The sequence below is a fragment of the Mustela erminea genome, chromosome 5 (genome assembly GCF_009829155.1).
Source record: "Mustela erminea isolate mMusErm1 chromosome 5, mMusErm1.Pri, whole genome shotgun sequence".
NCBI lineage: Eukaryota > Metazoa > Chordata > Mammalia > Carnivora > Mustelidae > Mustela > Mustela erminea.
In genome coordinates, this window is record NC_045618.1 from 65,058,127 (window position 1) to 65,071,746 (window position 13,620).

The following is a 13,620-nucleotide window of genomic DNA, read 5'->3' on the forward strand; positions in this document are numbered from 1 at the left end:
AAAAGCAAAAGGTGATACAATCAGATATATATATTTTAGGAAGAATATTCAGGCAGCAATGTGGAGAATGGACTGAAAGGGATTCAAGCTCAAGACAGTAAGGCATTAGAAGGTTATACACTAGTAAGAAGAAATAAAGACCTATACTTAAGACCTATACTCAAGACAGAACAGAAAAGGGGCATTCTGAACCTGGGGCTTTTGAGGGGTTCATAAATCCCATGAGGCCATGTGTAAAACTGTATGTATGTGTACATGAACACATTCCCAAGCATGTTTTTGGAGACCGAGTCCACAGCTTTCATCAAAGCAGACTACGACACCTCCCCAAAACTAAAAATCCTTTATTTTGAGTAAAAATGACCAGAGGATCATGGACGGCACCTTGAAGCACAAAAGGGAAAACAGGAAGTGAAACTGCAAAGGAGACTGGAAAAGAGAAGCCAAAAAAAGCAGAGGGAAAATCAAGTAAATTTTTTGGCTTGAGAATGAGAGATACAGAAAACGTAGTCATACCAGGTACTTCCCCATTCTCCCACCTCAAGACCAGTGATTCTGAGAACCTACCAGTAGGACAATCTTATCCCTTTCACTCCCGACGGAGTCTTATTATCTGGGTTAAGCTATTTTGTTTTTGGTCTCTGTCTTTCTAAAGCCAATACTCTCCACGTGGGTAGAGGGATTCTCCTAGGCCCCAGTCACAAAGAGGGCAACAGGTTTGGTTGTACTGATTTCTATTATAAAAAGAAAAGTAAGCAGGGGAGCACAGAAAATTCAACTGGCAAGACATCTTAATCTGAGGCATCTAGAATCTGAGAACTCAAATTGAGTATTCTTCCAAGACATAATGGCATAAAATCAAAGTTTCCTAAGATCAAGCCATCAGCAGCTATTTATCCACAGGTCAGGCAGAATGTGTAAGTCCAAAGTGCCAGGCCCCAACCACTGAGGAAGTGTTAAGAGTGTACCACCTCACACGGGTTTGGGAGTGGGTGCCTGTCATCAATCTAAGTGGGCAGACCTGGCATTAAGAGGGAACCTGTGTTCTAAATAAATGAAGGTATAGACATAAATCTGAAGTCATGTCCAGAGGTCCCCAAATCAGTAAAACCTAAACCCTTGCCAAAGATTCTGAATCACAAATCTAAGATTCTAAATTCTGTTTTCTCATATCCTCTAAATCTGGCAAATAGAAGAAGTGAAAATTGCTCATATTTACCTCAATGCTGAGTTTCTCCCACATACTGCTCTCTCTTACTTTGGGAATATTTTCATTTACGTCATAATCATCTACTGTATCTATTGTCTTCCAAGGAAACTTTATCATGAAGGTTCGAAGTTCATTAATGTAGCTGGTCAAAATGTTCACTCCTTTTTGTAGATGTTCATCTAGTTCTATGGAAAACACCAATTTGCCAATTTCATATTTACAAAAATTTATCTATGTATACATACACATGGAGAGCAAGAACAAGAGAGAAGAAATAACCCATATGCTGTTAGGATTATAAAGAATTCCAGAAAATGCAAGATCTAAACTCACTATTTTCAAATTTCAGACAAAAAAATCTGAGCTTTATCCTATTTACAAGTAGCTCTGTATTTTAATATACCCCTTTTCACAATGATTAATCCTTTCTGTCAACTGTTCCAGTCCTAGAACCCATGTTACTCACTCAATTCTACACTGACTTTTCTCAGCTTTAGTAATCAGAGCTCTACTAGCTCATGCTCTCTCATGCACCAGGACCACTTGTGTCTCTGTCCTGACACAGGAATAGGGCACTTATACCCCTCTTTGGTACTATTCTTACCTTCATTGTGAACAAAAAGCTCCTTTATTTGTTTGTTAAGAAAAGACAGTGTAAGATTAAGCAACTGTTCTGAAAAGTGTTTGCTTTGGGTTTCAGAATCACTTTCTCTAATTGCTGAGCAAAGTAAATCCAATGCTGGTATCAGCTTTTCCACATCTGAGAAAGAATCAAAGAAATTAACATGAACATCAGTATACTCCTAAAAAAAATATCCAAAAATACCATGGTTAGGAAAACAATTTTTTTTGTTTTCTTTTTTTCTTTCTTTTTTTTTTTTTTAAAGAACAAAACCAGTCTATTTCCTTTGGACCACCTGATGGAGAGGCTAGGTTGGCATGAATGGATAGTATGAATGACACACACCGTATAAGTATATTTTATTTGAAATAAAAACGCTTACACAGCTCAGCCGGTCACTTGGAAGCAAATCTGCTTAACTGTATCACTGAGCAAAAACAAAGCTGAAGTATAAACACCCTTCTTTTTTGACATGCATTTTGAGATTGGGAGGAAGACACTACTTCGTTTTTTAAAAACTGACCTTCCCTTAAGGCCTGGTCACCAAAGTATAAACAGTGCAAATGAAGCCACCATTACCAGTTGTCATTTCATACCTATGTCACTTGTGTATTCTGAGATCACACATATACCTGACGATATACGTGGGAAGGTCTGCTGTCTCACAGGTACATTTAAGTTCTTGGCAGACAGGACTGAAGAAGAGTATTTGGAACAAGTTTTACATCCCATTTAGAACAAATCACTAGTATTCCCTTAAATAACAGGTTATAAGAGAAAGATCCTGCCTGGAATGTAACCTTTTCACATTGCTTTTTAGTTTTCGTTTGTGATTTACATATTTGTTTGATTCATCTGTGTATAGTACAATCCTGCCACAAAGTATTAAAACACAAGATACCAATATTCCTTCAACATCTGCATTTTCCAAGTTTTACACTACACAAGTCCCTAGTATATTAACAGTTCTTGCATAATAAAAATAATAATAAATGGGTAAAACTTTTCTAAAAATGAAGATGTATATAACTATAATGGTACTAGATAGGAAGGAGACAACGAAGGAAGAGAAACAAGCAAACCCATTCAAGTGCATGGAATGCCATTCAAGTCTTTGTATTTAAAAACAACTTCTGCAGAGAAGCTGGCTAAAATGCAATTTCCAGAAAACTTCCTTTGCTCCCATAAAAGGACCTGAAAAGCCCAATCCAAACTTTTAAAAATTACAGTTATGAGATGCAATAAATGATCATCAAAGCAGTCAGAGGGAGAAGGATGAATGTGTCTTCCATTCAGCTAGTTTGTAGTGTAGCTTCTTTAGCTATTGGTGGATCAGTAAAAACCACCCAAATACCAGAAGTGCTTTGAAGGACAGGGGTAGAAAAGTACTGAGCATATTACCTGTCTATATCAGTAAGAGGACTTCATGGTTAGGAAAATTTTCTAAACAATAAAACGACTCTAGGAGAGATCTCTCTCACCATCATGAAATGTGGCAGAATTTGTTAAAAATTTTACTAGTAGATATAGTGAAAACAGAAAATTACAAGGCAGAGAACACAAAAGAATCAAGACGATGTTATAGGTTCAACAGTATTCCATAAGGCTAGAAAACCTGTTAACATTGAAAGCTCTAGCAAAATACTTTGGGGAGTCTGTTCCTCCACCTCTATCTGCCCCTACCTCCCATTCATGCTCATGCTTTCTTTTAAGATTTTTTTTTTTTAAAGATTTTATTTATTTTGACAGACAGAGACAGTGAGAGAGGGAACACAAGCAGGGAGAGTTGGAGAGGGAGAAGCAGACTCCCTGCTGAACAAGGAGCCCAATGCAGGGCTCGATCCCAGGACCCTGGGATCATGACCTGAGCCGAAGGCATACACTTAACAACTGAGTCACCCAGACGTCCCTCTCTTGAGATTTTTAAAAAATCTTAAAAAGTATATATTTTTAAATTTTTAAGTAGTCTCTACACCCAATGTGGGGCTCGAACTCACAACCCCAAAACCAAGAGTCTCATGCTCTACCAACTGAGTCAGCCAGCTGCCTCTTGAACTATTTTTTTAATCAAAATGTCACTCTTGGGATGCCTGGGTGGCTCAGTGGGTTAAGCCGCTGCCTTTGGCTTGGGTCATGATCCCAGAGTCCTAGGATCGAGTCCCGCATGGGCTCCTTGCTTGGCAGGGAGCCTGATTCTCTCTCTGCCTCTGCCAGCCTCTCTGCCTGTGTGCTCTCTCTCTCTCACTCTCCCTGACAAATAAATAAATATATTTTTAAAAAATGTTACTCTTGTTTATAAGTAATTTATTTATCATATGACCACATTTTGACTCCTTTCTACCCACATACCAAAGAATTCTACACTTGGCTTTAAAGCATTCTGCATTGCTCTGGCCATCTTGTAGCTGAATATCTTATTCCAGTCAATTCTGGTGTGAGGAACTGGAAGCTGCTGGCACAAGGTCTTGAATGTGGGGTATGACGTTGTTTGATAGTTTTCACTAAATGCTGGCTGATATTCATTTTCAGCATGCTCTATGACTTTAATAAACTCCTTGGCAGTTTGGACTTCACTGGGAACAGTTACTGAATTCTGCACATCTTTACAACTAACCAACAGAACACTGCCATCTTCGTATTGGTGAACCTGAATCTTAATTACTCACACCACCCGAGCTGTAGGTGGTGTGGCAGTGAACTTCCACTCTGATCTCCCACAACCATTCCAGAAATTTTTTTGGTTAAAACTGGTGGTTTTCAATACATGCAATGATGGTCTCTTGCCCATCTACAGCTCTGGTATAAACAGTACAGAAGCCATTAGAGTAATGATTTTTTACACAGGCCTTTAAAGTACTGTCAGGAGATTCTCTCCAAGACTTCAGACCTCTATCAGTGTTCTCTGGGCCACTTGCCTCTTTCTGTAAGTGATCAAACTTAAAGGAAATTTTGTTTCTTGGATCTCAAATCTGCTATTACTTAGGACACTGTGTTCTCTAATTAAGTCCTGCTCTTCATAGGTGTAAACTGATCCATGTTATACTGGGCAAATGCAAATGCTGCCCCTTCCCTGAGGAAACTATCATTATTAAGTAGCAGCTAGACATTGTTGAACACTTCATTAAACTCCCCTGAGGGTACATGAGTGATGCATTTAGCAGCCACGCGTACCTTCTCCTCATCTGACACTCGATCCTCAAACTTGGCCATCTAGGGCTGCTCTGACATGTTGCAATATTTTTAAGCATAAAACAAGAACCAATATCTTATTCTCAAAAAACTGACAAAACTTTAATGAAGTCTTACCTGCAAAAGTTAGTGATTCTACTTACTATTGGTCGTTATTTACAGATTTCAGTAGTAACAACCATTTTGCTGACCCCCTATGCTAGATCTTAAGTATTGGACTTGGTGTCTTATAAATGCTCTCTCAATTATTATTTCAACACCCCTGAGAAGTACTATTGTAGTCCCCTTTCCACAGATGAAGAAACTGAGGTTAAGAGGGAATAAAATAACTTGCCCAAGCTAATCTGGAAAGTAAATGGCAGAGTCAAAACTTGAACTTCAGCCTGATTCCAAAACCATCCTCTTAAACATGGAGGTGAACATAAGAAACGTGGGTTCCTGAAAACTCCATTTGCCAGCTGCAAGTCCTAATAATGGGATTTCCATTTCTCTCAGCACTCGCTCCACCTCCAGAATCCCATAAGAATGGTGGGAAATGTGGGTTTGACCCCAACAGAGTTGCTAAGCTATTTCTACTCTGATTTCCAGACTCATCCTCACCCTTCAGGCCAAAGCAGTGCTGATGAGAATAGAATGAAGAGAAATATCACTGACGAACAGAACTGAATAATAACCATACAACTGTTAATGGAATCCCACTTACCACAAAGCAAGTTTTCTAAATTCAAGCAGACATTTAAAAAAAAAAATTTTGGAGCACTAAAAAAAAAAAAAAGTTAGCAATGTAAGAGTAAAGAGACAAAACTGTACACCAGAATGAAAGAGAATGTTCTTTAAAAAGAAAATTTCTAATCCACAGAGTGAGAACACTATATTGTTGAAAAAAAGGAGGTTGTCATTTTCTCCATGGAATTAGAGTACCAGCTGATAAAACTTTTCTGGAGAACAAATTATTAAAGCCTTTAAGAATGTAAATCAAGGGACATATGGGTGACTTAGTTGGTTTTGGCTCAGGTCATGCCCTCAGGGTTGTGAGATTGAGCCCAGAGTCAGGCTCCATGCTCAGCACAGAGTGTGCTTAGATTCTTTCCCCTTCCCACACTCCCCAGCTCATGTGCTCTCAAATAAATAAAATCTTAAGGAAAAAAAAAAAGGAAATTGTATGTCTCTTTGATCTGGAAATTTCACATCTACACATTTATCCCAGTAATTGTACATATGTGAAATTATACAAACACACAATTTATAGCACAAACAATAGTAAAAGTTGGAATCAATCTAAATGTCTAACAGGAGTAAGGTTAGGTGCTATGGTATAGCCCATACAGTGGAATTCTACGCTACCACAAATAAACAGTGTACTAACAAGAGAGAGATCTATAATATATCATCAAGTGAAAAAAAAAAAGCAGATAATAAAACTGTATGTATAAGTAAAAACATACTTTATTTCCCTATCCCTCTAAAGCAAGGAGGCACATGGCTTCCTGCTCCAAGAATAAAAACTAGGTTTCTAGTTTATTAAATAGGAAAGCCAAATCTTATAAAGAAGTGTTGGTAATGTAGCAAAAAAGTGGAGTTAGGCGGAATTTTTTTTTTTTTTTAAGATTTTATTTATTTAGGCAGAGAGGCAGGCAGAGAGAGAGGGGAAGAGAAGCAGGCCTCCTGCTGAGCAGAGAGCCCGATGCAGGGCTCAATCCCAGGACCCTGGGATCATGACCTGAGCAGAAAGCAGAGGCTTTAACCCACTGAGCCACCCAGGCGCCCCTAGGCGGAAAAATTTTTTTGAAGATTTTATTTATTTGACAGAGAGAGAAAGAGAGACAGAGAGAGCACAAGTAGGGGGAGTAGCAGGTAGAGGGAGAAGCAAGCTTCCTGCTGAGCAGGGAGCCCAACATGAGACTCAATCCCAGGAACCTGAGCTGAAGGCAGACATTTAATCGACTGAGCGACCCAGGCGCCCCTAGGCTAAAAATTCTTAAAAGAAGTCTCAATCCATAACTCCCCCGTCACTAAATATCTCAGATAGTTGCAAGAGTGGGCAATTTTGCAAATGAATTTTATTCTCCTTTGAACAAAATTGTCTTGAATTTAGAAGTTCATCTCTTCCTTTCATACTAAAAATACAAAGGACAGGAAAGGATATGAAAAATAAACACTCCACTTAGAATGAGAACATTTACAGATTCTTAACAACTCACTCAAGATTCCACAAAGTATAAAAATGTCATCATTGAGTTTCAGCAAGTCTGTCAGTCATTATGAAAGACCCCTGCCCTGGAGAGTCCCCTCCCTTAAGAGATAAATAGGATGGCTTTAGATGTCCTGACAGCAGCCCAGGGTGGCACATGTGCAATTATCAAGACAGAATGTTGTGTGTACATCCCAGACTATCACAAAAATGTCACAGGACTAATAAAAGATATAAATACCCAAATTAAGGCCCTACAAGATCCTTCTCTCTCTCTTAGTGATTGGTTAAGTTCCTGGTTTGAAGGAGGACTATGGCCAAATCTCCTTTTTCGGGCTTCTCATTCTTATCGCCTTATTTAATATGTTGCTTTGTTCCATGTTTCTCTACCTGGTGCCGAGACTCCATTGCTGCAATGACTTCACCACGGCAGATGATCCTTACCACGCACAAAGTCACTTCTTCACTGTCAGCGCTGGATTCAGCTGCCTCCACCTTTCGTAACTCCCTTATACATTCCTACCCTGATCAATATCGACCCCAGTAGGTAGGGACAGCTCTACGCCCCTATTCAGCACGAAGAAGTTACAGAAGATGAGACCTTCCACCTTCAACCACCTTAAAGATTTAAGGGTCAAAATTGTTCAGGGGGAAATGATGAGGGAGCAGGAGGCTGGCTGAGGATGGAGAAGGGGCTGGTGCCTTGCACCCCCTCTCCACCCACTCCCCTTGGTAATATGTGTGACATTTCACAGGCACCCCTGACTGCCCTAAAAAAAGAGCAAATTGTTATCTTGCAGAGATCACAGTCCTGCAAGGCAGGAGTCTCTCTTGGTTTACAAATGTCCTTGAGATTTACAACAAAGAAGTTACCTTATCAATAGCCCTAATGTCACCCTCCCCTCCATGAAAACGGAAGGAGGCGGAGGTAGAAGGAAAAGTAAATAAAGTTGAATTTCTTCTAAACCTAAATCTCATTAACAAGGATGCTTGATGGCAGGAGTGTGACATTCCACCAGGAGACTCCCAATAGTCTTTACTTGATAAGTAACCAGGCCTTCAATATCCTGGTAGTGCTTTTTTTCCGCATGCGTGGGCTAACCGGCCAGTTCTGCTTCTGTAAGATTGCTTTGTCTGCTTTTCGTGCGGGGTCCCCTGACCCAATCCACTGACGCCAAGTATGCCTGTTCAAAGGATCAATCAATCAGCGCCGTCCCCACCCAAAACTTGTTTGTACCTGTCCATAAAAACCCCGCTTTCCCCTCGGTCGGTGTGCTCGGTTAGCTGGAGCTGCCGACCACCCGCCGGTACCTGCGCCCCAATAAACCTCTTGCTGTTTGCATCCAGTGGCAGTGTTGGATTCTTGGGTAAGGGGATCCGCGGGTCTTTCAATTAGAAAGCACAACAATATGAAAATCACCAAAAAGATAAAATGATAAATGCAAATGTAGAAGCTTTTTCTACTTACTTCTTAAATACAAATAAGATGGGAAGTCATTAAGCTGATCAGGTACAGAAGATTTTGAGGATGGATTCAAAAGATTTTCTTTGCTCTTCAAAAAGAAATCTACTGTGTCCAGTTGACGATTTTCTATTCCAGCCTGAAACAGGAGAAAATCAGAAAAAAATTACAATATGAAAAAATTGGGGATATAGGTTTTTTACTTTTTTAACTTTAGAATGTAATGCACCAAGACCGCAAGAGACACAAGGCTACCTATCTTGTGGCAGTACCCTGGTTCTGGTGAGGATTCTGACAATGATTATGCAATGAGGGGCAAGTATCCAACTTTACTGAACACCAATTTCTGCTTCAGTAGAAACAGTAAGTTAGAACAGAAAACACTTCCAATTCTACCATCTGTAATTCTAATACGACTCAAAGCTAGGTACTTGGGGACCATCATTTTAGGTAAGTTAGAGTCCATTTGAATTAAAATGTTAAAGCAGTAGGATATAAAGTTCACTGAAAAAGCAGGCTAAAAACAGATTCCCATTTCTGATTAGGCATCTTGAAGCTTTCCATACAGCGCACTTAAAAACTGATATATTCTCTCTCTCTCTCTCTCTCTCTCACACACACACACACACACACACACACAATCTTTAAATGCTGGAAACAAAAATTCCTCCCAGGATAAAAATGAGAACAAAGACAAATCCAGAAAAGTAACGGCTCTAAAACCAACTGCCACCTGAGAGATTCTGCATCTTTCTGATGGCCTAAAGCAGGGGTTGGAAAACTAAGGCCCATCAACACAGCCCTTGCCTGTTTTTGTAAATAAAGTTTTATGGGAACACAGCCACACCCATTTCCCCATTCATTTCCATATTGCCAATGGCTGCAATGGCATATATAAGTAATTACAATAGAAATCTACCAGCAAACCCTACAATACTTAACTATCTGGCTCTTTACAGAGAAAGATTACTACTCCTACCCTAAAGCCCTGAGCCTAAGAATTATCTGGAGCATTTGTTTAAATGTAAATTGCTAAGCCCAGCCCCCAAGAGTTTCTGATTCAGTACATTTGGGGTAGGACTTAAAAATCTGCATTTCTAATAAATCTCCAGGTGATGATGATGGTGACGCTGTTAGTTTGGGGACCACACTTTGAAGTTCTGTGGGTTAACAGACCAGGCAGGCTGAGGTGAGAGGTACTGGTGGAAGTTATACTGGAGGAAGAGAAGATAAACCTGGGGTCCACACAAGGTGACACTGTCCAAAATGGATAAACTGGAAAAACTGCCCCCAAGGCGAGACCATAAAAAAACTGCCGTTGCTCTGGGTGGCAGGAGGTAAAACTGAGTTGTGTAAGATTAAATAAGTGAATATTCTTGTTCTTAGAAGTATATGCCAAAGTAAAGAGTTATGAAGTAACTTTTAAATAGTTTGGCAAAAATATATAATACACAGTCAAGACGTGGCAAAATGTTAACAGCTGGTGAATGGTGAAGGGTAACTGGATATTCATTTTACTATTTTTTGCAATTTTTCTGTAAATTTGAAAATTCTCAAAATAACATATTTAAAAACAATGACCAGGGCACCTGGGTTGCTCAGTTGGTTAAACAGCTGCCTTTGGCTCAGGTCATATGAGATCTCCGGGTCCTGGGATCAAGCCCCCCAGAGTCCAGAGTCAGGCTCCCTGCTCAGGGAGAAGTCTGTTTCTCCTTCTGCCTCTCCCCGTTTATGCTCTCTTTCTCTCTCTCTCTCACATAAAATCTTTAAAAAGAAATAATAAGATCAAAGGAATCCCCTCCAGTCTCAAATGACTTCACCCCACTGCCGGTTCTCTCTCTCTCTCCCTCAAATAAATAAGTAAAAATCTTTTTTAAAATGACCAAATGGTAATTCTAGAAATAAAAAAAAAATAAAAATTGAAATTAAGGTAAGTATGTAAAAGCTAACTACTCTTTTTTTTTTTTTTTAAGATTATTTATTTATTTATTTATTTGACAGACAGAGATCACAAGTAGGCAGAGAGGCAGGCAGAGAGAGAGAGGAGGAAGCAGGCTTCCCGCTGAGCAGAGAGCCCGATGCGGGGCTCGAGATCATGACCTGAGCCGAAGGCAGAGGCTTTAACCCTCTGAGCCACCCAGGCGCCCCCTTTTTTTTTTTTTTAAGATTTTATTTTTTTCTTGATTTGCCAGAGAGAGAGCGCACAAGTAGGGGGAGCAGTAGGCAGAGAAAGCAGCAGCTCCCCAGCTCCCCACTGACCAAGGAGCCCAGTGCGGGACTCAGTCCTAGGACCCAGGATCACGACTGGAGCTGACAGCAGACACTTGAACCCAATGAACCACCCAGGCGTCCCAAGTCTAATTACTTCTGATTGAAATACCACTGTGACGTCACACAATGTGTGTATGGCGGCGGTGGGGGGAGGGATATACATTCAGCGTCTAAACACAGGCAACAGTTGTGAAAACTGAGTACTTACTAGGCCAGAAATGAAATATCAACAAATTTTAAAGAATTGCTATCAGACCAATACTCTTCCAACTAAAGACCATGACTCATCAGTGAGACATAAAATCACTATCAAACTGGAGAACACTAAAAACCAAAAAGCTTACAAAAGCAGCCTGAAGAGAAAAAACTAAACTTCCCTCAAAGAAATAACAGCTGATTTCTCAATGACAATGGAATCCGAAAGACAGTAGAAAGTGATCATGAATGTTCTGAAAGAAACAACTGCCTACCTAAAATTCCGTACCTCCCAAAAATACCTTTCAAAAATGGCAGCAAAATAGATATTATTTAGATAAAACAGAGTTCAGCACCAGTCAGATCCTCACTCAAAGATATTCTAAATGATACTATAGGCAGAGAGAAGGCCTAAAATGTGAGAAGAAACAAAGAGCAAGGAGATGTATCAAACCTGTATAAAACAAAATGAACCTAAATACAAAATAATGATGTCTATTGTGGTTAAAAACAAAACAAAACAAAACAAAACAAACACAACAGTAGCTTAAGTAGGGGAAAAGTAAATAAGGCTTGTATTATCCAGAAGGGTAAAGTTATGAACTTTGGATTTGATAATTTAAATATGTATATTTTATTTCCCAGAATATCCTCTAAAAGAACAAAAACTGAATATTTAATATCCAAACTACCAGAGGTCACAGGAGCTCCTGGAGAGCTGATAATGTTTTGTTTTTTTGAGGGAGTTGGCAGTTACAAGAGTTTCTGCTTTGTAATTATTTGTTAAACTGTATATATATTCTGTATACTTTTTTATACATGTTATATTTCACAATAAAAATAAAATTGGTTAATGTGGTTTATTACAGTAACAGATGAAAAGAGATGATTCATATGACTTTATCAATAAATTCAGGCCAAGTAGTCAATACAATTTCAATACCCATTCATGATTAAAAAAAGATTCATAGCCAGGAAAAAAGGAGAACTCAATCTTATAAAGACTCTTTCTTTCTTTTTATCCTTTTCCATTCCCTTTCTTTTCCTTTCTTTTTTTTTTTTTATAGATTTTATTTATTTATTTGACAGAGATCACAAGTAGGCAGAGAGAGAGAGGAGGAAGCAGGCTTCCCACTGAGCAGAGAGCCCGATGTGGGGCTCAATCCCAGAACCCTGGGATCATGACCCGAACCGAAGGCAGAGGCTTAATCCACTGAGCCACCCAGGCACCCCCTCCTTTCCTTTCTTTTGAGAGTGAGAGGAGCTGGGAGAGGAAGGGCAAAGGGAGAAGGAGACAGAATCTTAAGCAGACTCCCGGCTGAGCACAGAGCCCAGTGCAGGGCTTGATATGACGAACCTGAAATCATGACCTAAGCTGAAATCAAGAGTCAGATGCTCAACCAACTGAGCCATCCAAGCACCCCATAAATATTTTTGCAATATACATGAATGCATGTGCACAGACACATACTTTAATAGGTAGATATTACGGGTATTCATTTTTAAAATCAGGAATGAGACAAGGATGCTGCCCACTCTTACTTTTGAGTGATATTATGCTAGAGGTCCCAGCAGCAAAATAACGAAAAGAAGTAGAAAGAATAAGGATTTGAAGAAACCCAATTGTATTACTTTGATATTATTGTACATTAAATATATATAAACTTCAAGAAAATCTAACAAACTACAAGAATTAAGAAGAAAATTTAGCAAATTTGTTGGATACAAAAATCAAGGTATAAAAGTTAAATTATTTCTTTATACTGGTAACAAACAAATGTAACTGAAAATATGCCATTTATAATAGCAATATGTAACATAGTTTTTAAATATATATAAACACATTCTACCTTTAAGCATATAGTACTTAAATATAAATACACATATATTTAAATATAAGTACATATCCAAACTAAAAATAAAGCTAACAAAAGATGATAAGCTCTTAATGGAAAAACTGTAAAAACTGTAATGTTTCATTGAAAGACATTAATGGAGACATGAAAAAAATGTAGAAAGAAACTTTGCTTACGGACAGGAATATTAAATATCCTAAAGATGTCAATTCTTCCCAACTTGATATATAGATTAAATGTAATTCTAATAAAAATCTTAACAGTTTTTCATGAAATTTGACAAGCTGATCCAAACAGAGGGAAGAATGTTAAGGGAGAAAGAATAATAAAGACATTCTTGAATAATAATAAAGTGAGGGGATTTATAATTAAGACAGAGTGGAAATGGCCCAGAACAGACCAAGACCAATGGACCAGAATAGAACCCAGAAAAAAACTCATGCATAGATAGAAACTTGACACACAGAGATTTCAGATAGTGGTTAAAGGAAGGACTTTAGGGAAAAAAATGGTTCTGAGATGGGTCTCTACTTCCTGCTATGCATAAATACAAGTTCCAAATGGGAAAAAACTTAATTGTGAAAGTCATATATATATATTTTTTTATTTCTTTTCAGCTTAACA

The 13,620-nt window shown here is 38.7% G+C and overlaps 1 protein-coding gene and 1 pseudogene across 1 annotated transcript in view; both read right to left on the reverse strand.

Moving 5' to 3' along the window:
- Positions 1-13,620, reverse strand: part of SPG11 (SPG11 vesicle trafficking associated, spatacsin) — an 88,558-nt gene that overhangs the window by 57,850 nt on the left and 17,088 nt on the right. Inside the window, exons 8-10 of the mRNA XM_032343558.1 lie at positions 8,681-8,813; positions 1,815-1,970; positions 1,220-1,395 (exon numbers count right to left, since the gene is read on the reverse strand). Of these exons, the coding sequence (XP_032199449.1) occupies positions 1,220-1,395; positions 1,815-1,970; positions 8,681-8,813 (465 nt within the window). The remainder of the gene's footprint in view (positions 1-1,219; positions 1,396-1,814; positions 1,971-8,680; positions 8,814-13,620) is intronic.
- LOC116591003 lies at positions 4,058-6,075 on the reverse strand (annotated as a pseudogene).